At 38.6% G+C, this 27,087-nt stretch overlaps 1 protein-coding gene across 1 annotated transcript; it reads right to left on the bottom strand.

The window, feature by feature from the left end:
• Positions 1 to 6,038: 6,038 nt before the first annotated feature.
• LOC110456522 (calcium-activated chloride channel regulator 1-like) lies at positions 6,039 to 24,667 on the bottom strand. The gene is made up of 13 exons (XM_021507315.1): positions 23,765 to 24,667; positions 16,050 to 16,338; positions 14,717 to 14,846; positions 14,314 to 14,476; positions 13,951 to 14,089; positions 13,539 to 13,663; positions 11,608 to 11,832; positions 10,985 to 11,263; positions 10,079 to 10,300; positions 9,585 to 9,855; positions 9,291 to 9,458; positions 7,519 to 7,728; positions 6,039 to 7,161 (listed from the first exon to the last, which is right to left on the bottom strand). The coding sequence occupies exons 1-13, from the start codon at positions 23,921 to 23,923 to the stop codon at positions 6,470 to 6,472; spliced, it is 3,072 nt and encodes a 1,023-aa protein (XP_021362990.1). The 5' UTR covers positions 23,924 to 24,667; the 3' UTR covers positions 6,039 to 6,469.
• Between the last annotated feature and the right edge of the window lie 2,420 nt (positions 24,668 to 27,087).

Below are 27,087 nucleotides of genomic sequence, written 5' to 3'. Positions count from 1 at the left end.
CCTGCGGGTGAAGGGAAATAATAGATCAGCTTTATCTTACTATATGTTAAAAGGCAACTAATATGGGAATTCCTGCAGAATCGGCGTTTTGTTCTGTGGTTCTTACTAAGAGGACATTGAAAAAAACAAAATCGCTCCTCCGCTGGCCCCATTGCATCGCTTGACACCTATATCTTGTCTGGTCTTTTGCACCTTTACCTGTTTTGCGGTGTCTCCCTAGTCACATTTTTTTTTTATTAATTTGACCTTAGCTTTTGCAAGGAATTTAAACCACGATGAAAAAAGTCCTTCTGTTTTGGATATAATACTGCCACAGTTTCTCTGTTTTTATCTGGGTCGTCCGAACTAGGTCTTGCGTGTATCCTGATATTTAGATGATCTTAACTAGCAATGGCACACATGATCTGATGCACAGGGACCTGCTAATTTGTTATTGCTATATTTGCACCTAAACTGAGGTGTTTAAAGTAATTTTACATGTTTTAGGGGTTTAGATCGACTTTCGGTAAAAATGACCCCCCAATGATTACTCGTATATATAATAATTGGGGGGTCGGGGGGGGGGATATTTATTTTGGCGATCATTATTATTAACTCACTCCTCTCTATATCTCTTTCACACTTTCCCCCTATAGTGTGATGCGATCACATCGGGATGTGGACCAATAAGTATGTATCAAGTCTCCATAGGAGATCGTCTCTAATTTTGCTATGTATTGTACATACATGTATTGCGTAGCGTTATTTCAGATAGACATGTTGGCATTCATAAGGCATATAGGATTTCTTTGTGTTTATCTTTTCTAGATACGGTAGCGACACCCAATAAATATGCTGATTGGAATGCAAATTCGATTTTTTTCGATTATTGTTTCAAGTGGACTTTTAGGTTTGTATTAGGAATGTGATTATTCCATTCACTTGTGTTCGGAGTAGATATTTCAGTTATGTTTGATATATTTGTATCCAAAGGTTGCTCATCGGCATTCTATGATTGTTCATATTTCCCACAACTACAGTTGTATGTTACACAACACTTCGAGATAATTCCTTCTGTCGGAATCCCTTTTCTACCTGGTCCGGTGTCGTGGACAGTGAGCAGATATTTGATGGAGTTGTCGTTCGTTCCCCATTGAGGTGGTGTCGGCCCGTGTTTTACTTTTACTACGTTCTTGTTGGTTGATCGCCTAAGGTATAGAATTTATTTGAATGATCAGTGGTGGTGACAGGCACAGAATAAAGGCGGCCCAATGCATAGTTTATTCGTAATGCTTTTCTATACGGGATGCTTGACCTTTGTCGTGGTTGTTGCTCCACTGATGTTGTTGGTACTCTCCATGTAGTCCCCTGACTTCAGGGAGTGACGTTTGAGGCGGTATTATTTGCGAAGTAGTAGTCCTGCCTCTGCGTTTCATAAACGCGTTGGTTGTGTACTGTGGAATACTGAGTAAGACGGATGATCGCCTAAGGTACGGAATGTATTTGGATGATCAGTGGTGGTGACAGGCACAGAATAAAGACGGACAAACGCATATTTTATTCAATATGCTTGTCTGTATGGGATGGCTGAATTTTGTCTTGATTGTTTCTCCACTGATGATGTTGGCACTATCCACATATCCATATAGAATTATTTTCGAAGTAGTAGCCCTGTTTCTGCATTTCGTAAAAGTCGGATCTTCAGTGTAAGTTTTTATGGTCCCAAGCTGATGATTTATCCTTATGATCTACAGTGTAAGTGTTTATGGTCCCAAGCTGATGATTTATCCTTATGATCTACAGTGTAAGTGTTTATGGTCCCAAGCTGATGATTTATCCTTATGATCTACAGTGTAAGTGTTTATGGTCCCAAGCTGATGATTTATCCTTATGATCTACAGTGTAAGTGTTTATGGTCCCAAGCTGATGATTTATCCTTATGACCTTCAGTGTAAGTTTTTATGGTCCCAAGCTGATGATTCATCTTTATGATCTTCAGTGTAAGTTTTTATGGTCACAAGCTGATGATTTATCCTTATGATCTTCAGTGCAAGTGTTTATGGTCCCAAGCTGATGATTTATCCTTATGACCTTCAGTGTAAGTTTTTATGGTCCCAAGCTGATGATTCATCTTTATGATCTTCAGTGTAAGTTTTTATGGTCACAAGCTGATGATTTATCCTTATGATCTTCAGTGTGAGTTTTTATGGTCCCAAGCTGATGATTTATCGTTATGATCTTCAGTGTAAGTTTTTATGGTCCCAAGCTGATGATTTATCGTTATGATCTTCAGTGTAAGTTTTTATGGTCCCAAGCTGATGATTTTTCCTTATGATCTTCAGTGTAAGTTTATATGGTCCCAAGCTGATGATTTATCCTTATGACCTTCAGTGTAAGTTTTTATGGTCCCAAGCTGATGATTCATCTTTATGATCTTCAGTGTAAGTTTTTATGGTCACAAGCTGATGATTTATCCTTATGATCTTCAGTGTGAGTTTTTATGGTCCCAAGCTGATGATTTATCGTTATGATCTTCAGTGTAAGTTTTTATGGTCCCAAGCTGATGATTTATCCTTATGACCTTCAGTGTAAGTTTTTATGGTCCCAAGCTGATGATTCATCTTTATGATCTTCAGTGTAAGTTTTTATGGTCACAAGCTGATGATTTATCCTTATGATCTTCAGTGCAAGTGTTTATGGTCCCAAGCTGATGATTTATCCTTATGATCTACAGTGTAAGTGTTTATGGTCCCAAGCTGATGATTTATCCTTATGACCTTCAGTGTAAGTTTTTATGGTCCCAAGCTGATGATTTATCCTTATGATTCTTATTTCAAGAGTATGATGAATATCTTGCTCAAATTTATTTAGGTGCTCAATAGGTCTTATTTAAGTTAAGTTCGAGATCTGGGTGCGTAGAACCTCCTGTTTTTTGTGTCGCCTGCAACACAAGGCGACCTATAGGTATTGCTTTGTCGGCGTCGCGGTTGCGTCGTCCGAAACAAGGTTTCCGTACGATGACCAGGTTGATTACTTGGTACACATATTGCTTACCTACATGTATATAGCTCGGACAAGTTGGCATTTAAAAGGTTTACGTGCTTTTTTGGTGGAGTTATGCCCCTTTTATTGCTAAATAAGGGCATTGTGTAATAAATGCAAGAACTACATTTGTATGTTTATTTTTTAATCAATTCCTTTCAAATTGTGTAAGGTAATGCTAGAAGGGAAAGTGTTTAAAATATATTACAGGTTTTTCTGTCAAATTTCAACTTTCCGCGTTTTGGCGTATCACACTTGACATACGTTGCTTCGATTCCTTACTAAAAGTGCTTGCTTGGGATTGCTTTCTCATTAGAGTTGCCTGCACAGGCGACACATGTTAGATTAGCTTGTTGTTTGGGTTTCGTCTGCCCATCAGTAGAACTAGCTTTGTTGATACTCTGTATTTGATTCGTCTAGTTGTTTGTTTGGGTTTAACGTCCTCACAACAGCCAGGGTCGTATACGGGTTGGTCTTATAGTGCGGATTTGGATATTTACCTACTTAGTTGTTCTTCTAAGCATTACTGATGTTTTTTCTCTTCACAGCTTCAGTGTTGGCTGGTGAACTTTTGCCCGTCATAGGAGAAAATTGTGCATGGATCTGACACAGTGAGTAGTCATTTGGTTTTCCGAATTTTCCGATACTGTTTACTTTTGATAGGATAACCTGATATTATTGGATCAGTTGAATTCCATTTACTTCAACTGAGTGTGTACATGGGTAGCTTTACACGATTTGATTTCTTGATAGTTTAGATATTACCCGAGACTGATTGTTGAAACATTCCAAATGATTCTGTAGTTGCTTTAGTGTTGTTGATATCTTAGATTACATCCTTATTTACTAAAAACTTAATTCGCAGTTGCAGAAAACTATATCACGTTATTTTGAAATTGTTTTTGAATGCAAGGTACGTTATTCTATTGAAGTTTTTCTGATTTGCTAGACGTTCGCCCAGGTGAGGAAGGCACTGGGTTCTGTCTTTAGGCCGGGACATACGAAAGTCCGTAAAACTGGTAGTTGTTATTCCCTACTTAACGTTCAGTATTAAGGGGAATGGCAACAACTGGTTCACCCGATGATCGGGTGGAATGCTGTGCTTGGTGAGCACTATAAAGTCGGCATCAGATCCGCGCTATCACAAGGATGCAAGCACATCAACATACACTGTTTTCTGTATACACACACGCAAGCACGCACACACTACACACATGGAGGCACGTCCTTAAACCAAACCAAACCAATCGTACTTGCTAGAAGCTTTTCGTCTGTTGAGATAGTAACCCATCGGATGTAGTGTGTTGGGGTTTGTTCATGGTTTTAGTCTAACTATACATGTTTCGTAAATATTTTTGGGACATTGTCACTGGAATGGACAATTAAGGTTTTGTAATTATATGACAATCTAGATTAATGTATTTCCTTTTAGTTGCTCAACTTGTATGTGTTAAATTTGTCGCTTTCGATTAAAACATTCAACATGTGTATTTTGTTGATTGCTGTGTTTTACATAGCCAATAGCATCGGCATGATAGATTCACCTGTGTATGAAACAAAAGAACAGACGGATACACGTGGAATATTGTTCAAATCGGCATAAAGAGGATAGGGCGGTAAATGACCAACGGGGTTACGGGTTATTGGTATAATTGAAGGCGAAGTTCAGGTATATGATACCAAATGTGGAATTAGACATGGTGTATTTATTACAATACAAAACAGAAGAGGAACATGAGATTGAACATCATCTATCCCGGGCATCAAAAATACTGAAAACAAGATTCCCAATACATCCTCGAAACTCCAGGGGTTACGCTTTTCCCAGTACGACCATAGAACCTCAGAGACATATTACTGTGCTCATATACAAAAATAAAGTACAGAAATTCACGTTTGAACTTAAAAGATAGATACATTGAATCAGAGATGCATATTCATTTGTACAACAGTTCACCACATGCCTTATTGTCTGTTGTGCACGTGGTAAAATCATCTCAGTTTCAGAATCAACAATAACGGATGATAATTAAACCAAAAGAGGTAATTAGACCTTTTGGTGACCAGGAACTTCAACATCTCAAACATTCCAGAAAAGACATATCGGCTGTGGCCTTTGATTACAACAGCATGTGCAAGAAGAGCCCATAAGGAATGACCAAAAAGTCAAAAGTGAAGTTAAATTAACTTCCTGGTATCAAAGATCTTCTGTTAAAAACAAAATTATTTTTAGACAGAAAGAATCCATCAGTCGTATAGTTCATCGTTTCGCAGTATCTGCCATTAAAGTGAAAATCATACTGAACGTGTTTATTTTGGAGACGTTTACTGGAAAATTCATTGCATGACCGAAATAGCATGGTCTCTGAAAAAAATATTTTATTCATTAAAAAATATCATAGAATGATTGTTGGACGACTCTGCCTCAATGTTATCGCAACAGCAGACCTTTGAACATCAACAGGTTTGTTGCCCCAGGTATGAGTTGACAGTCTGACCATCAGCAGTTGCAGGCTGTTGGCTTATCTTCAATAAGGTCCATCAGTGTGGAACAGAGTTTGTCTTTATACACAATGTACGTATCAAACATGTTGCAACGTTTCAAGACCGACTGGTCCCGTTGTCAGGTCATATACGGTCTTGAAACGTTGCGACACGTTTAATATGTTCATTGTTTGTGTATAAAGTAAAACTTTGATATTGTGGGTTTACCTTCTTATAGACCCGTTATCTGTTATCTTTCAGTATTGTTTTACTGGATGTTTTAGTACAATATGCAATTGCTCAGATTTGTGTAGACTGCTATACATGTATTGCTGTCTTGAAAAAATCCGGAGTAGGTCACTCTGAAAATATATTTCCTCCCACTATCCTGAAACCATTACGGTACGTAATTCGTGTCTGAACTATTATACAATCTAGTGTAACGTAAATGCATGAAGTATTGGCCCCCGAACATGTCCCTGTCATAGAAATGAATGCGATGTATTTCTAACACAAACAAATCAACAGCAATCTGTAGGCTTTTATTGTTTCATATTTAATATATTATATAAACTTACAAAATGTATCACAAATCATCATACATACCCTTACACTTATAACATCACTATATCACATATGTTATGTCATGTTATACACAAACACGCACTCTAGTATACTTTCACAAACTGATAATTATGGAATGTATTGGAAATAATGTAATATAATGGATATCAGACGTACATTACTCAAATCAAGACCTTTCTCTTCATACAATTTCTGCTGACAGACAGTCATCTAAACTATCCAACGTTTTATTCGCCAGCTTCTCGACAGCCCTCCAAGCCTAAAGGTTGAGCAAATTTAATCGGGCGAGATCAACGAAATTGAAGAATACAAATTCCTCAGTATATCATACTTTTAAATGTAGTATGTGTAAGACGATGTTTCTGTTGTATTGGGTAGTTTACCTATACATGTTGTATGGTATACTATTACTATAGGCCGAGCCATGTTTTATGTATGGAAAGTCGTACGGAGTGAGATCTGGTACTGAGTACACGTCCATATAATCTCGTTTATGTCGACTTCGTTTGTAATCTCGTATATCGTCTGCGTGTTGACTGGAATAACCCCTCTTTCGTCTCGACCGGTTCCCTCGGGTGTTTCGCCTTGACGACGTGTAACCAGACTCTACGTCATCTGGGTAACGTCCTCGCGACGTTACTCTTTTCCATTTACCAAAACAACACGACATGCTTATAGCTAATAAAAGAAGACCAATTGCAGCTATACATGCTGCTGTTGAAAGACCAATCAGAACAGACTGGTCAGAATTGCGCGTCGATCTAGGGACGACGGTGGTGGCTCTAGTACTTGTGGTAGGTGTCGTTGTGGTCGGGAGCCAGTTGACATCAGTCACGAGAGATAAGGAAACTATATTGGACAGTTCCCCGGTATTTTGACTGTTGTCCGTGGCTCGAACAGCCAAGTAGTATGTCCTACTGTCACGGGCCAGGACCGGAAGTGTGAAAGTATATGTTTCTGTTTGTCCAGAAGCTTTCGGAGTAGGTACCTGGGATGTCAGTTGTGAAGCGCTCCCAGGGTTTGTCATCAAAGAGTTTATGTCGGTTGACAATCGGACATCGTACAGAGTGGCTGTAAATATAAAATCGATGCAAAGAAAAATAAATAACCCAGAAAAGTAGCAACAGAAATGATAAATGATTAAAAGTATATCAACATAGAAATGTTTTTAGTTTTTGAAAGTTTGTCACAAAAGATACGGTAAATTGATTGATATGTTAATGATTGAAAGATAGTTCCTATAGATACGGCTTTGTACGCGAGCGGCTGTATACTCGATCCTGTTCAATTAGTTACTAATTGAAACGTTTGAATAAATTTAAATATTTGATGTACGCTTCAATGGCAGCTTGTCAGTGGAAGGATGTTGTATTTTAAATCAATGTTAGTAATCGAAATGCGTTACTTAAGTAAAAAAATAAAGTTCACCTGTTCCATCATCTACGTCATCACCGACAGCTTTCCATGTGACCTGTACGACACCGGAAGTGTCGTCAATTGACGTCAGTACGAGGGTGGTGATTTTGGCCGGAGGTATGACGTCGGATATTGCGCCAGGAACATAGTTCTGAACTATCATCTCACCAGTTTGGGACACTCGCTGGAAGTTTTCCTGGTTGCCAATGGTTACCGTGTTTCCTGTAATTAAAATTGTCCACAAATAAGTATAGATCTAAGCTTAAGGCTGTCAGTTTTTACATACACGTGTAAAAATAAAAGCGATATTTGACACTTTCCGATTTCTACGGCACTAGCCACGGTTGATATAACAGCAAGATGAAGCGGATTCCTTTTGATAACAGGTACTAGCCTGACACAATCGCATGTTTTCTGGAACAATGTCATTTTACTTGGCTATGGAGTTAGCAAGCGTGTTTATATTATAGGTGTATTGAGACGAGGCTGGTACCCGTCCTTGGATTTGAGTGTTATACTTCCACATCCGAGTTTATATGTTTGTCACTGGCTGACTCTATCCTGTAACACTGCATATCATAGATAACTGAGGTTACTCCAGAATTCAAAAGTGACCCTGGCTGTGACAAGATTTAGGGAAAGGAAACAAAAACAACATTTACCCATACGCATAACAAAAGGCTTCAACAATGGTCATTGTTTGATTTGGTTTCTTTTGCCATTCATTGAATCACTCTTGAACCAAAGAAAACGACCCTAGCATTGTTAATAACTCTAATATTTATTTATTTTTTACAATCAGTTAGTTTTACATGTTTTCACTTTAAAACGATATTGCAACAAGATATTTTCCGAATAAAAACCGAACATAATAATTCTTGAAATGGTTATTTCACGTTAAGAAATCGACTCTTATTTTTTCTTTTGATTTAGAAAATGATTTTTTTTCTTTGAATTCCTGCTCGGATGCGCGTCACTTGTTTTTAAAGACCCATTAATTCTTTGAAAACTGCAAATGGTTTTAAAGACTTCTTCAATTTACCGTATACCCGATTAAAAAACTGCATTGAAATATCAGTTTAGTTATTCAACAAAAGTTACTTAAGACAATACTTCTATATCATTAGAGGCTGCTATTCGAATAACCCTTTTATCAGGTATTAACATGCTGACTGCGACATTTTATTTCCAAAGCACTTTTTCTTTGATGCACTTTCCGTTCGACATCAGGGAGGAACGAAAAAAGGCTAGACTAACGGTTCAAACGTTACTGACAACAAGGTATAATGCTTACGTAACAAAGATGCCATATGAATGATTCAAATAGAAAACTATGACATCAAGTCAGATTATTCGCAGGCTTACTTTCACAACATTGCTGTCACGGTAGATACAATATACGGAACAAAGTTTTTTTAAGTGGAACAAATAACTTCGATTTTTGGCATTTTTCTACAGAAGAAAATTGGAAGAAATACTATACAAGTTGGCTTTATTATTTATCAACCACCCATGGTCTTCATTCTGAAATCATTGATTAGTGTAAGTTTGCAGGGAGGGAAAATCAATTCGCTTTTGTGTAGCATGTAATGCAGTGTTGTATTTAACCGGCAATTCGACCATGTTGTAAGGAGGGAAAATTCACAAAGGTCATTACTTCATGTCTTTGCAAGAAATATTGTTGTTTCAAGAAAATTAAGGCTTACAAGGAACATTTCAAAATTATATCGCCGTCTAAAAAAAAAAATCAAAAATGATTGGAGTGAGTTATCCGTTATACTTACCACTTCCGCTGAGGGGAGCCGCACCGCTCCCGGAAGTAGCCGTCAGTACCTTGGCCGTTCCGTCTGTGTTGGCAGCTGTGACCTTGACGCTGAGACGGCCGTCAAGGGTCACGTACTTGGGAAGGACAGTACCGGAGTACACGCCATCGTCAGCTGTCAGGTCAGACCCTGTTATGGATATGCAGAATTACAATGAACCGGAATAATTTCTGAGTGTACTGCTATTTTTCATGCTTCAAGTAAGGAGGATCAAAAAGATCCCGAACAAGCAACAGGAATGACGTTGATACGTACCGACACCATCGTCCTTTAGGTCTATAGTTGCTGTTTCGCCGTCCTCGTTCTCCAGATTAGCAGTGATCCTTGACTTCAATACTGGGGATTTGTTCCGGAGCACAGAGGCATATACCCTGAAGGTCGAGTTTTGTCCGTAACTGTACTGTGTGCCCGATGTCCATGATCGTACAATGAGACCGTCCGAGGCGGTGTCCGTCCGTCCGGACTGTACGCTTAATGTGCCTTTTAGGTCTGTATCAGACGTTATTGTGTATGTATACCGCCCGGCCTGTTAAGGAACAAGTGAACTTTGATATTGCATATATTATTAAAATTTACAGTTCACGATATTGAAACTCTTGCTTCTTTCAACATATTATTACAAAGTTTATTTACTTGTAAGTAAATGTCGTGAATGTGCATTCCATTGCTACATCATCATCATCATCATCATCATCATCATCATCATATTTTATATCGTTATAACCATGCTAAGACATGCATGTACCTACCGCCGCTGTGCCACTGATGGCCACATTTCTGGTAATTGAGGTGACGAAAGGGCCGCTTGTGTCGGTATACGTCGTGCCGTCCGGCCCGGACACTCGGACAGACACACTGGACGTATCGTTGACCATGACCTGAAGGACGGTCTTAAGTCCCACAGTAGAGTCAACATAGAACTGTCCCGTCACCGGACTGCCACCCTGTACCGTTACACTCTGGCTATCAATCTGGAAACCATCGTAAACACAGGTTAATTACTACACAACACAACATCAGCATATAATACACTATACAAAACGTAAACACAAGCTACTCACTACACACCACAACATCAGCATATACTACACTAAACAAAACGTAAACACAAGCTACTCACTACACAACACAACATCAGCATATACTACACTATACAAAACGTAAACACAAGTTACACACTACACCACACAACATCAGCATATAATACACTAAACAAAACGTAAACACAAGCTACTCACTACACAACACAACATCAGCATATACTACACTATACAAAACGTAACCACAAGCTACTCACTACACAACACAACATCAGCATATACTACACAATGCATAATACAACATAACAGGTTACATACTTCACAACACAACACCGACACACACTACACAACATACATGTAACGTCAACACAACACAACGTAAACACAAGTTACACACTACATAACACAACACCAGCTGAGAAATCATACCTTATGGGTGGTGGGGGCATAGAAATCTCCAGCAGGTCAAACAGTCACAACACGACGTGCAAACACTCATTCTATACTACTCAAACACGCAAACAATGTACTTACATCTCTTTTTTCCCTAGAGGGAAATATGAACCTTTCTTCCCTAGAGGGAAATATGAACATATACCAACAACTTAGTCGTACCTGTACTGGAACATTAGACTCTTCCAACATCCCAGCGAACGCGTCATGTAGCACCGTGGAAGTACTACTCTCAGAATAGAAGTAACTCTTTCCGCCGGTAACCTGGGAGATGGAGGTCAGCTGACTGTCTGAACCGCTACTGATAGCCAGTGAATGGACCGTGACACCGGAACTCACGAGGAGTGGTAAGACATCTGCTACTAAGGGCCGCCGATTTTCCTTCCCGTCCGTTACCAAAATGATGATACTTCCTTTCAGGTTTGCTGTCGTGTTAAGAACCTTTAAGTAGTAACAGGGATACAAATTTTAAAAATTTCGTCGCTTTTATTTGCCTTGACGTTGAGAAAAACAATTTGCATGTAAGTTGTCCCCCTTGATGCAAACGATTTATGTAAGTAACATTGCAATATTGTAGGTTATATAAAAATGCAGCATGGAATAGATATTCCCCGTCCATTATATTAAATAGTTGGAAATATCTGTTTCTTATTTTATGGACTGAGCGACTGCACACAGATGAGGGCATTTGTTATGCTGATGCTTGTGGAATATGTTTCTAATTTGGAAAATTGAGGAAAACAAATGGCGATATATCTTTTACACAAAATAGACAGATCCGTTACCTCAAGTCCTTTGAGTAGACCATCGCCAATGGCTGTATAACCAAACGCCGTTGAAGGCAGATTCTGTACGAGGCTCTGACGTATGGCGTCTGACGTCACTGTGGTCATGGAAGTGACGATCTGGGCACTGGAGGAGAATGTGACGATCCCAACATCGGAGTTATCTGGGACTGCGTACGTAAGAAAATGGCCAACAGAGTCCTGTAGCAACTGTAGTCTTGAAGGCTGTAATACAATAGGATGCGAAACCAGATTAAATACAAGAATACTTATAGGGGGCGACCACAACAATAACATCAGACGGCAACATGTTCTACAATAAAACACCAACAGAGGGCGGCACCATGTACTGCAGTAGAAAGACTACGTGTCCTTCAGTAGAATAACAATAGGGAACGGCACAAAGTACTGCAATAAAACACCAACAGAGGGCGGCACCGTATACTGCAGTAGAAAGACTACGTGTCCTTCAGTAGAATAACAATAGGGAACGGCACAAAGTACTGCAATAAAACACCAACAGAGGGCGGCACCGTATACTGCAGTAGAAAGACTACGTGTCCTTCAGTAGAATAACAATAGGGAACGGCACAAAGTACTGCAATAAAACACCAACAGAGGGCGGCACCGTATACTGCAGTAGAAAGACTACGTGTCCTTCAGTAGAATAACAATAGGGAACGGCACAAAGTACTGCAATAAAACACCAACAGAGGGCGGCACCGTATACTGCAGTAGAAAGACTACGTGTCCTTCAGTAGAATAACAATAGGGAACGGCACAAAGTACTGCAATAAAACACCAACAGAGGGCGGCACCGTATACTGCAGTAGAAAGACTACGTGTCCTTCAGTAGAATAACAATAGGGAACGGCACAAAGTACTGCAATAAAACACCAACAGAGGGCGGCACCGTATACTGCAGTAGAAAGACTACGTGTCCTTCAGTAGAATAACAATAGGGAACGGCACAAAGTACTGCAATAAAACACCAACAGAGGGCGGCACCGTATACTGCAGTAGAAAGACTACGTGTCCTTCAGTAGAATAACAATAGGGAACGGCACAAAGTACTGCAATAAAACACCAACAGAGGGCGGCACCGTATACTGCAGTAGAAAGACTACGTGTCCTTCAGTAGAATAACAATAGGGAACGGCACAAAGTACTGCAATAAAACACCAACAGAGGGCGGCACCGTATACTGCAGTAGAAAGACTACGTGTCCTTCAGTAGAATAACAATAGGGAACGGCACAAAGTACTGCAATAAAACACCAACAGAGGGCGGCACCGTATACTGCAGTAGAAAGACTACGTGTCCTTCAGTAGAATAACAATAGGGAACGGCACAAAGTACTGCAATAAAACACCAACAGAGGGCGGCACCGTATACTGCAGTAGAAAGACTACGTGTCCTTCAGTAGAATAACAATAGGGAACGGCACAAAGTACTGCAATAAAACACCAACAGAGGGCGGCACCGTATACTGCAGTAGAAAGACTACGTGTCCTTCAGTAGAATAACAATAGGGAACGGCACAAAGTACTGCAATAAAACACCAACAGAGGGCGGCACCGTATACTGCAGTAGAAAGACTACGTGTCCTTCAGTAGAATAACAATAGGGAACGGCACAAAGTACTGCAATAAAACACCAACAGAGGGCGGCACCGTATACTGCAGTAGAAAGACTACGTGTCCTTCAGTAGAATAACAATAGGGAACGGCACAAAGTACTGCAATAAAACACCAACAGAGGGCGGCACCGTATACTGCAGTAGAAAGACTACGTGTCCTTCAGTAGAATAACAATAGGGAACGGCACNATGAACTGAAATTACAGTGGCAACATATAATATACACCAAAGGGCTGAGACGCCTTTCTGTATTTGCAAGACAAGTATTGAAATGAGTGTTTCCGGTACTTACCCCGGCAATCTGGGCGTTCATACTGTTAGATATGTCCAGTACGAGAGCCAACCGTATCTCCCCTTCCTGGACCACATTGAACACGGGAGTGGTAGCCTGCGTCCCGGAACCAGCACTGTTGGAAGCTGAAGAACAGTTTCATATTGATTCATACTAAAAAAAACGTGATTTTGTACCTTTAACCATTATATAGCCCGCGCATATAGTCGTACCGAGTTCATATGTATCAAGTGACTGACAAGATTTTTCATTTATATCTTACTCACGGGTTAAATGATACCAACATCATCGGAGGGTGTAATACATAACTAATAGACAACCATCTATGTTATAAATATTGAACATATGTTATAAATATAAATGTTATAAAGTTAATTCCAAATTGATTTATATTGGTTAAATATTGACCTACCATTAAAATCTGAATGTGTCCTCATCACCTCCCAGACACTTCGCTGGCCACAGAAACGATTTTGGTCATTAGGAGCACGTGAATTATGACGTAATGCTTCGTTCACGGACGCGGTGTCCTCGTCACAAAATTCCACTACCTGAAATAAACATTGCAATGGTTTCTTTGACACTACATGAAAAATAGGCACAAATTCTATTGTTTCCGGATCTGGAACAATTTCAGGAAAGGGTCAAACAAGGACTTAAATTAGATCTGATCACATTTTTTTTGACAACGTGTTATTACTGCAAAATGACAGACCATCCAACATGGCACTAACGTCGACCCAGATGACGAAAAAGACGTTCGGAACTAACTTACGGATGATATCCACTGATAAGCCATGAGCGACGCCTTAGCGGTGTTCGGAGCCTGCACACAAAACTGACAGTCTGGTTCCGGTTTGCCGTCGGGGTCGGTGAAACACCGTGACCGAGAATTCCTACAATCTCGAAGATTTAGTCCTAGGATCTTGTCCGTACACCTGCAATAAAGCCATTGGCATTAAGGATTTATTGAAAATACTCCTTTGAAATCATATTGGTGGTCAAATTTAAAACTGAAGTCCTATATAAACACGATGCGGTAGAACAATGCCGCCCATATTTATATATCTCTAAAGTTCAAGTTAAAATTTCCTGCAAAATGGATAATTGGATGCAAAAAAAGGCTGCCTTTCATCCCGTCGAATGTAGAAAATAAGTATTTCATATTATATCCTTACATGATTGGTTTCCATGTACCGTCCTCGTTGTAGAATTTCTCTATTTCGTCAATGTCCGGCTGTTCCACGGAAGGGTACTCATCAAACACTCCCCATCTTAGGTGAGCCCACTCGTGGACCAGAATCTTTTCTGAACAACACATCATCAGTACACATTTAACAACAATTACATGGAAACATCAGACCACAAGGTAGTCCGAATTATTCTGACGTTTTATCGACCTTTTTTAATCGACGCCAGACCGATATAAAAAAAAGTCGATAAAACGTCAGAATAATTCGGACTAACCACAAGGAGGAGGGGACAGAGATTACAATGAGGAGGAAACAGCGGATTTAAAAGAGAGAGGGAACGAATTACAATGAGGAATTCAACATCGGATTACATAGAGGGAACATCGGATTACATAGAGGGAACATCGGAATACATAGAGGGAACATCGGATTACATAGAAGGAACATCGGATTACATAGAGGGAACATCGGAATACATAGAGGGAACATCGGATTACATAGAAGGAACATCGGATTACATAGAGGGAACATCGGAATACATAGAGGGAACATCGGAATACATAGAGGGAACACCGGATTACATAGAGGGAACACCGGATTACATAGAGGGAACATCGGATTACAAGGAAGGAGGAAAAGTGGACTACAATCGGATTATACGTCAACAGAATCATCAGCTTATGGGAGGGAAGGTTGTGAAAATAAAATTACGAGGTAATTTCAATAATGTCAGAATAAGGCAATCGCCTCGTTAATTTACTCGCATCATAACACAAACCTGACGTATATACACTAAACATTCAAGTGTCAGCGAATATAAATACAGTGAATCGCCAATAAAATACATTTTCTACATAAGGTCACAGGTATATTGGGGTATTAAAGCCGATGTGTTAAACTAGGAATGCTGTACTACCGGTGATTTGAGAAAATAATACTTATGTCTGTGTAATTTGCCAGCGCAATGGGTGGAACAGGTACTTACCTGTGTACACGATACCTAGTGTGTACGGTTTCTATTTTAGTAATTATTGTACATTGTCCGGGATGTAGAACGGTAATGTTATACCAGAACATTAGACAATGATCAGACAATTATTGCTATGGAATGTTTGAACGTGAGTAAAAGCTACCGAACGACAACATGTATCACTTTCACGTCCTGTATATCACTTGCAATCTAATGCTAGTATGATCATATACAAAAAACTAAATTACTTAGTATAGTGCATATATCAGCGAACATAAACCCTCAGCTAATGTTCTGTTAGACATGCAATAATTGTCATGTTGGCGACTATTACACGTGAATGCTTACCAATAGGACCATATCCTATTGACTGAGAGTTGATCATCAGTTCCGGTGTGATATGCGCATACTGCCCTTGTCCACCACACGCTGTCAGTCCGTGGACGTATGGCGTGTTTCCTGTTTCCGCTTTTGCCTTGTCCACCAAAAAGTCCATGCTGCTTGACGCAGAACCGGAAATGGTCGTGTACTGGCTGGACGCGGACCAGGATTTCGGAACAACAATAGTGATCTCTTTGAAGTAAACAAAGTTCTTGGAGGCGGAGTACAGCACTTTCGAAGCCTCGGTGAAGGCTGTCTGTAAAGGGCAAAGGTCAAAGGTCAAGCTTGTTAGAAAAAAGTTTTATATTTTAATATAAAAACACGAATTCACCAGAGGCTGACGGTGTAACAGAGATTATCCATAGTGATGACCAGATACTTATTTACATTGTACTACCAAAAACACTTAACATAATCATACATATTTTCTCACCCGTAATTTCATATAACTTGTGTTTATTCTGTACCATAAAACAGTTATTGACCCCGTATTGATGTACACCTAGACAGACTCTCAGTTGATTTGAATGGATCATTTCTCGGGTGCTATTAACTGCCTCGTTGACAACCGATACTGTTATATTACCTGTTCATGCAAGAAAAAATGCTCCCGCCATTAGAAGATGGGGTCAATAATTACCTAATGACAATCCTACTGCAGCGGCTACACCCACAATGAGATCGTTAACTACTAAATTCTTTTACATCCAACATTAACATTGTAATGAATTGTGTTCACGCACTTCTTAAGTATATTTACTGTATCTCTCTTTCGAAATATTATATGTCGTCACAACGGTCAAATATATACGGGACATTTACTAATGTATATACACTGTTTGTCGCTATGTTAGGTAATATCAAAATGTTTCGCTTGTATATCACACGATGATAAAAGGCTTATAACAATCGGTACACTGGCCCGCAAAAAAAAAAAGGATTTTTTCGTCGACGACTGAAAATAAAAACTTGTTTCTCAGAAATAAACTTGAAGAGTTCAATAAGAATAGAGAGTGATAACATTTTGCACCGGGGTTCGGAAGGTCACCTGAAAAAAACTGCGTTTAGAAGTATTTAAATTTAAAAAGAAATTAACAGAGCACTGTTCAAATTTCACTGTAGCATTAACATGTGTTTGTTGATTAAGCCCGGCTCGGATTTCTGTGTGTAACGGTGTGAAGGATGCGTAACGTACACAAAGTAATGGATGTGTGTGATTTAAAGCTGAATCACACACAGGTGATAAACTTGTACGGCTTAATCTTTCCGTGTCGCTATCCTCCCACAACTCGTCCCGCCTACTATACACATGTCACAATACGTACATGTTGACGAATAAGTCGATTCTAAAAACTATGAAAAGCATCCATCAATTATGTCTAAAATAAATATTTACATTTTTACATGTAACATACGTTTACCATAGAGTGCTGGACACTCTATAAAATGTCTACTTGAATTTCGAGTATAAACGCGACCTAATCGTTACCTCACTTAATATAAATGTTAAAAAAACCGAAAGAAAATAGTTTTTGTTTCAACAGAGCTTTTACAATAAAATGTGAATTATCACATAATTTGTAGGTTTATGGTAATTATTGTATACTCATCTGAGGCATGCGGACGAGATATCAGCCGCTATATCTGCATTTACGCTGTTTGTAGGTTAAAATTCTCGTGTAAACAGAAGGACAGAAGGACGATACTGTTTTGTGAAAGTACGAGAATTAAATGTGTTTCTGTATATAACATGTATTTGTCGTCCTTTTGGGTATTTGAATGTCGGGAAAGGACGAAAATTAAGAACTATTTAACTCCGACTAAAGGACGAGAATTGTGAAAAAAAATATGATGTTCATGTGACACAAATCAATAATCGAAGCACGTAAGACTTCGGATAACGTTGATTGACACCTAAACTTAATAGTAGGCTGACGATGCTGTCGGATGTTCAGTACTTTAACGAGTTCACCTTTTATTCACTTTCGAACTAAGACACGATTTGAGCTGCTGTACTACGCCGTCCGAAACGGTATACCGGGGGATGGGATAAACGTTCACTTCATCTCTGTCTGGTGTAAGTTACGTACCAGTGACGTCACACAAAATGTAGGGCAGAGCTAGAAACCTAACCATCGCACCAAAACAGTACTAGAGCCCACAAACGTATGGCTAAGTTTTATGAGATTTCTTGAATAGTAAAACCTGTTCCGGAAGTCCGATGAAGGTAAATGGAACCATAAACTAGGTATAAAGTAACATTATACGGGTATTAATGTTCTGGATCCGGGATGTCCGGACGACGGACGACATGTTGTAATGCCCTGCCCTGCACATCTGGGGGTAGAAGTTCTCTATTCGGGTATTTTTACACGATCTAGATGAGATTCATAGCTTGAATTCCATAATGAACTTATGAAAGGTGTAGTTTCTTTTATGAAAAAGCATAAATGCTTGAGATGTACAATATACACTTTTTATGTACCGTATTATCTTTGAATTCTTCATTAAAGCTGGTTAATGCATGTCAATAAGTTCGAAAGAAATGTCTGTACGTGACTTGTACACTAGCTATTTATATACAAGTAAGGAATTCCCAGAAATGCAAACATTAATATGTACGTTTAATTAATGTATGATACATAATGTATAATAATACGGAACTAGTGTGCAATGTATGTATAAATATGGTACATGTACATGGTATGTGTAATTGTATGGTAAACGATGTTTGTCATGGTATGGTACATGGTGTGTGTAGTGGTATGGTACATGGTGTGTGTAATGGTATGGTACATGATGTATGTAATGGTATTGCACATGATGTATGTCATGGTATGATACATGATGTATGTAATGGTATGGTACATGATGTATGCAATGGTATGGTAAGCGATGTATGTCATGGTATAGTACATGGTATATGTAATGATATGGTACATGGTGTATGTAATGGTATGGTACATGACGTATGTAATGGTATGGTACATGATGTGTGTAGTGGTATGACACATGGTGTATGTAATGGTATGGTACATGGTGTATGTAATGGTATGGTACATGGTGTGGTCATGGTATGGTACATGGTGTATGTATTGGTATGGTAAGCGATGTATGTCATGGTATGGTACATGATGTATGTAACGGTATGGTACATGATGTATGTAACGGTATGGTACATGATGAATGTAATGGTATAGTACATGATGTATGTAACGGTATGGTACATGATGTATGTAATGGTATGGTACATGATGAATGTAATGGTATGGTACATGATGTATGTAATGGTATGGTACATGGTGTGTGTAGTGGTATGGTACATGATGTGTGTAGTGGTATGACACATGATGTATGTAATGGTATGGTAAGCGATGTATGTCATGGTATAGTACATGGTATATGTAATGATATGGTACATGGTGTATGTAATGATATGGTACATCGTGTATGTAATGGTATGGTACATGGTGTATGTAATGGTATGGTACATGGTGTATGTAATGGTATGGTACATGGTGTATGTAATGGTATGGTACATGGTGTATGTAATGGTATGGTACATGGTGTATGTAATGGTATGGTACATGGTGTATGTAATGGTATGGTACATGGTGTATGTAATGGTATGGTACATGGTGTATGTAATGGTATGGTACATGGTGTATGTAATGGTATGGTACATGGTGTATGTAATGGTATGGTACATGGTGTATGTAATGGTATGGTACATGGTGTATGTAATGGTATGGTACATGGTGTATGTAATGGTATGGTACATGGTGTATGTAATGGTATGGTACATGGTGTGTGTAATGGTATGGTACATGGTGTGTGTAATGTTATGGTACATGACGTATGTAATGGTATGGTACATGATGTATGTCATGGTATGGTACATGGTGTATGTAATGGTATGGTACATGGTGTGGTCATGGTATGGTACATGGTGTAAGTAATGGTATGGTACATGATGTATGTAACGGTATGGTACATGGTGTGTGTAATGGTATGGTACATGATGTATTTAATGGTATGGAACATGATGTATGTAATGGTATGGTACATGGCGTGTGTAATGGTATGGTACATGATGTATTTAATGGTATGGTATATGGTGTATGTAATGGTATGGTACATGATGTATGTCATGGTATGGTACATGGCGTGTGTAATGGTATGGTACATGGTGTGGTCATGGTATGGTACATGATGTATGTAATCGTATTGCACATGGTGTATGTAATGGTATGGTACATGATGTATGTGATGATATGGTACATGGCGTGTGTAATGATATGGTACATGATGTATGTAATCGTATTGTACATGGTGTATGTAATGGTATGGTACATGGCGTGTGTAATGGTATGGTACATGGTGTGGTCATGGTATGGTACATGATGTGTGTAATGGTATGGTACATGATGTATGTAATGGTATTGTACATGATATATGTAATGGTATGGTACATGATGTATGTGATGATATGGTACATGGCGTGTGTAATTGTATGGTACATGATGTATTTAATGGTATGGTATATGGTGTATGTAATGGTATGGTACATGATGTATGTCATGGTATGGTACATGATGTGTGTAATGGTATGGTACATGATGTATGTAATGGTATTTTACATGGTGTATGTAATGGTATGTTACATGATGTATGTAATGGTATGGTACATGGTGTGGTCATGGTATGGTACATGGTGTATGTAATGGTATGGTACATGGTGTATGTAATGGTATGGTACATGGTGTATGTAATGGTATGGTACATGCTGTATGTATTGGTATGGTACATGCTGTATGTATTGGTATGGTAAGCGATGTATGTCATGGTATGGTACATGATGTATGTAACGGTATGGTACATGATGTATGTAACGGTATGGTACATGATGAATGTAATGGTATGGTACATGATGTGTGTAACGGTATGGTACATGATGTATGTAATGGTATGGTACATGATGAATGTAATGGTATGGTACATGATGTATGTAATGGTATGGTACATGGTGTGTGTAGTGGTATGGTACATGATGTGTGTAGTGGTATGACACATGATGTATGTAATGGTATGGTACATGGTGTATGTAATGGTATGGTACATGGTATATGTAATGGTATGGTACATGATGTATTTAATGGTATGGTACATGATGTATGTCATGGTATGGTATATGGTGTATGTAATGGTATGGTACATCGTGTATGAAATGGTATGATACATGATGAATGTAATGGTATGGTACATGATGTATGTAACGGTATGGTACATGATGTATTTAATGGTATGGTACATGATGTATGTAATGGTATGGTACATGATGTATGTAACGGTATGGTACATGATGTATGTAACGGTATGGTACATGATGTATGTAATGGTATGGTACATGATGTATGTAATGGTATGGTACATGGTGTGTGTAGTGGTATGGTACATGATGTGTGTAGTGGTATGACACATGATGTATGTAATGGTATGGTACATGGTGTATGTAATGGTATGGTACATGGTATATGTAATGGTATGGTACATGATGTATTTAATGGTATGGTACATGATGTATGTCATGGTATGGTATATGGTGTATGTAATGGTATGGTACATCGTGTATGAAATGGTATGATACATGATGAATGTAATGGTATGGTACATGATGTATGTAACGGTATGGTACATGATGTATTTAATGGTATGGTACATGATGTATGTAATGGTATGGTACATGATGTATGTAACGGTATGGTACATGATGTATGTAACGGTATGGTACATGATGTATGTAATGGTATGGTACATGATGTATGTAATGGTATGGTACATGGTGTGTGTAGTGGTATGGTACATGATGTGTGTAGTGGTATGACACATGATGTATGTAATGGTATGGTACATGGTGTATGTAATGGTATGGTACATGGTATATGTAATGGTATGGTACATGATGTATTTAATGGTATGGTACATGATGTATGTCATGGTATGGTATATGGTGTATGTAATGGTATGGTACATCGTGTATGAAATGGTATGATACATGATGAATGTAATGGTATGGTACATGATGTATGTAACGGTATGGTACATGATGTATTTAATGGTATGGTACATGATGTATGTAATGGTATGGTACATGATGTATGTAACGGTATGGTACATGATGTATGTAACGGTATGGTACATGATGTATGTAATGGTATGGTACATGATGTATGTAATGGTATGGTACATGATGTATGTAACGGTATGGTACATGATGTATGTAATGGTATGGTACATGATGTATGTAATGGTATGGTACATGATGTGTGTAGTGGTATGGTACATGATGTGTGTAGTGGTATGACACATGATGTATGTAATGGTATGGTACATGGTGTATGTAATGGTATGGTACATGGTATATGTAATGGTATGGTACATGATGTATTTAATGGTATGGTACATGATGTATGTCATGGTATGGTATATGGTGTATGTAATGGTATGGTACATCGTGTATGAAATGGTATGATACATGATGAATGTAATGGTATGGTACATGATGTATGTAACGGTATGGTACATGATGTATTTAATGGTATGGTACATGATGTATGTAATGGTATGGTACATGATGTATGTAACGGTATGGGACATGATGTATGTAACGGTATGGTACATGATGTATGTAATGGTATGGTACATGATGTATGTAATGGTATGGTACATGATGTATGTAACGGTATGGTACATGATGTATGTAACGGTATGGTACATGATGTATGTAATGGTATGGTACATGATGTATGTAATGGTATGGTACATGATGTATGTAACGGTATGGTACATGATGTATGTAACGGTATGGTACATGATGTATGTAATGGTATGGTACATGATGTATGTAATGGTATGGTACATGATGTATGTAACGGTATGGTACATGATGTATGTAACGGTATGGTACATGATGTATGTAATGGTATGGTACATGATGTATGCAATAGTATGGTAGATGATGTATGAAATGGTATGGTACATGTACATGCTGTATGTAATGGTATTGTATACTGTGTATGTAATGATATTGTATACTGTATGTTTAATATAATGTGCTTCGCGATTAAAAGACCCAATACCAATGTGTTTCCTACGTAAAATATCGAACATGTGATTGTTTTAAAACGAACAACCGCACATCATGGTTCAGTGAATAGACCATAAGCAGAGTTAATTATGCGTAAAAAGTAGGTTTTATTTACCTGTAATTATATTTAGGCTGTTCTTGTTTATTAAGTATAGCCCTTGAGATTCTTAAAATGTTTTTACCACCAAATGATTTACCTATAAAACGAAGACATGAAAGTGTGCATCTCTCGTTTTAGGGGTTTAGATACATTTTCGGTAAAAAGGTCACCCCGATAATGGTTTAGGTCGTATACATCGGCATTGGGGTGGGTTTTTTTTACCAAAAGTTGACCTAAACCCTTCGAACGTGTAAAATCACACCGAACACCTTAATCACACCACATATAGGTCCAAATATCGTTGTAACAGATGCTCAGCTACCTTTGCTTCGCACGCCATCATACACGAGTTTAAGTAAGGTTTTTACTGAGACGGACAAGGTTAAAGTTAACTTTAATAATATTTTCACCAGCCCGGACAAGATCATACTTTACCTTAATTCCGTCGACAAGTCCAGCAGACTCCGGTACCTTGTCAGAAATGACCACCTTCACTCCCGTGTAGCCATTGTCCACGATTTGGATTTCATGCTTTTCCGAAATTACCGGGGACACCGAAATAAAACACACTATCCATAGTGACAAAGCATACATTTTGAACAATATTTACTGAAGTTTACACCATAAAATTTAAAAAACGAGATATTGACCACATGGGTACGGTTGTAAGTCGCTGTTTGCTCCTAGTGTAAGGTTGAACACGGTCTATCCGCCCTGTCACTCCTCCGTACGGAGTGGGTATCCTGTGTAATACACAGTGTTTACATTATCTGTGTAAATCTTAAGTTAGAGAAAGTAGACAAACAAACTCCCATGGATTAAATTAGGGCTAACCCAGCGGTCTACAACTCTCCAACAAATCCATTATAATCCAGCTTATTTTGCTTTTTTAAGTTCAACAAGAGACTCACAGCGGACGTCCGATTATTTCCGAAGTTTCCTCGGTCCAAAGAAATCGGACTTTCTTTATTAAGGCCACGGATTTAGCTGAGATCTAATTCCATGTTCGAGCAATGACGAGTGATATAAACGTTGGCCGTGCGTACCGCCCCCTCCGCCCCTGGACCGTAATGTGATTCGGCACCTGTGACGAAATGCTCCACCGCCTCTAGGTCGTTGTACTCAGCAGGTTACTCTACTCTAGATCTTCTCCCTAACAGTGCACCCGGGGGTGGGGAGGGGTCCAGCTTGTCAGTCCCAGTCGGGGCGTCTGAAATGCTGAAACGTAAGGCTTAACAAAAAACAAATCAAGAGATATCGGTTGACTCATCCTGTGTAGGTTAATGCAGAACTGCCACGCTATGTCATTTAAGAGACCTGCCAATACACTGTACGTGTCAATTAGGTTACATGTTATGCCTGAGAAAGTGCTCGGAAAACTGTTTACTTCATAAAAAAAGATGTAAGTTTATAGTATAGGACAACGTGCAGTAGTGTGTGTGTGTGTGTATTGTTGTGAAGTTAATCAACTGTAAGGCATTCATAAGCAGACAGATTAGTATAGTACTCGGCTACTTATCCGAGTCAGCACAGGTGTTAATAGACCTCGGGACATTTCATAAACATCAATACACGTGTGTTAGCTTTGTTGTAGGAGTACTCATAGACTTTGTGGTTAAGTACAAATGTCAATATTTCACTAACAGATGAACAAATATTCTCATGTCCGAGGTTATAAGGTTTCTCTAAACTTTAAACTTGAAGCACGGAATACCTGACCGAGCAAGGTACCAGGAGCAACATTGGGTAGGAAGTGAGATCCGCAAGTAGGAAACGGGCTCCAAAGACGACGAGTAGAAAGAGAACCGAAAATGAGGCATTGGGCAAAACTGATTTGTTTTTATATATTTGACGATCCTTAGACAGTTTCGGACATTTTTTGAAAATCAACACTGTGATACAGGAAATGTTACATGAGAAAAACACGAGAACGGCCATACAACATGTATTGTTACGAGTAGCAGTTAAAGTTGATTATAGCTTGGAAACACGAGATTCAAAAGATTTTGAAGATGTTCGTCATTGCGGTTTATTGGGTATTGTGGTCGTGTGTATTGGTTCAGTGTTAACGTGTTTGTCATAATATGATACAGAACTGCAAAAAATAACAAACATTGCAGTTTAAAAGTTTAATGGACATTTCAAATTATGTTCTAATGCACTGGTATTCTGATTTTCGCACCAGTCGACACCGACTATCCGAGCTGTCGTGTCAGATGTACACCTGTCTAGGATGAGTCTTCCCTCTACTGTTACTGTAAAAGTACACGTGTTGGTACGGGTTTATGTAATACATCACGAACACAGGTATACATTAGTCCACTAACTATATACGTGTCACACAATTTCAACACTGTTCCGGCCCTGATTATGGCTACCGGTCTCCAAAATTAAATCTTAGTGTGGACACTACCTTGACATTGTTTGTAGGATCACACCTATATGTTCTGAACCGTTCTGGTGTTGATTGTGGCTACCTGACACCGAAATCCAGGTACATATTGTAAATACATGTTTTAGTTAGGCTTACAGAATAAATGAATTGAATTGAAAATAAATCACATTACAAAATGAAGTTTGGAGAGAACTTATTACAGAATAATGAATTATTTCCCATTCTTAAGATAGCTGCAGATATGTTTTTCCCATTTTCTGGGAACAGTTTTCTGAAAAAAAAGAATAACGAGAAGAAACGAGAAAGAATTTCTGCAACAATGTACAAATATGTATATTGTGTTTTGTCAGGCCTTGTTGTCTCCCGTTTAAAATACCCTTCAGGGTTTCGACTATTAAACACAAATAAACCTTCATCATCGTATTTATAACAGCCGCAAGCAAAGCTTAAGTTCTAGTTAAATAAGAACACACTAAAACTACCATTTTGTGTATTTCAAGGTTGTCCACAGTATGTGGTCAGTTTAACTGCGGGTTTCCCCCTTATTAGTTCCGCATCTGTAACAAAAATCTGGATCCAAGCTCTACTGTACACATATATGTTTTACATATATACGCCAGCATTCTTTAATTGTGTATGGATATACCATAAATGTCTTGTCATACACCACTTTTGACTAATAGTGTCCACCATATATATCTATAAAGCGAATGATGCAAGTATTACCTCCAATTACAGACCGATTTCATTGATAAGCTGTATTGGAAAACTGTTTGAGCGTTTGGTTTATAAACATGTATATAACTTTTTGATTGAAAATGACCTTTTTTACAAATATCAGTCGGGATTTTTACCTAACCATTCCACGACACATCAACTTATTGAGCTATATCATTCAATAGTTACCTCTTTAGACAATTACGAACATTCTCTATTAATATTTTGTGATTTTTCAAAAGCTTTTGACCGCGTCTGGCACAGAGGTCTAATACATAAATTGAATACTTATGGCATTTCTTGCCATCTTCTTCAGTGGATAACTAGTTATCTTTCAAACAGACAACAGGCGGTTTTTATCAATGATTCTCTTTCTTCCTTTAAGGTCATAAAAGCTGGTGTTCCTCAAGGTTCTGTTCTTGGTCCTCTTTTCTTCCTTATATACATAAATGATATTTCCTGTGATCTTTCCTCTCTCTCTAGACTTTTTGCAGATGATACCACTCTTTCTTATTCGTCCCAAGACATAAACACAATTTCATCCAATGCAAAATCTGATCTGAGAAAACTTGAAGTTTGGTCCAAAGAATGGCTGATGTCTTTTAACCCTACCAAAACTGAGGCCCTAGTCATCTCAAATCGGCAA

Source organism: Mizuhopecten yessoensis, unplaced genomic scaffold, assembly GCF_002113885.1.
Source record: "Mizuhopecten yessoensis strain PY_sf001 unplaced genomic scaffold, ASM211388v2 scaffold8777, whole genome shotgun sequence".
NCBI lineage: Eukaryota > Metazoa > Mollusca > Bivalvia > Pectinida > Pectinidae > Mizuhopecten > Mizuhopecten yessoensis.
The sequence above is the reverse complement of the archived record's forward strand: the minus strand, read 5'-3'. Positions and strand labels throughout refer to the sequence as shown.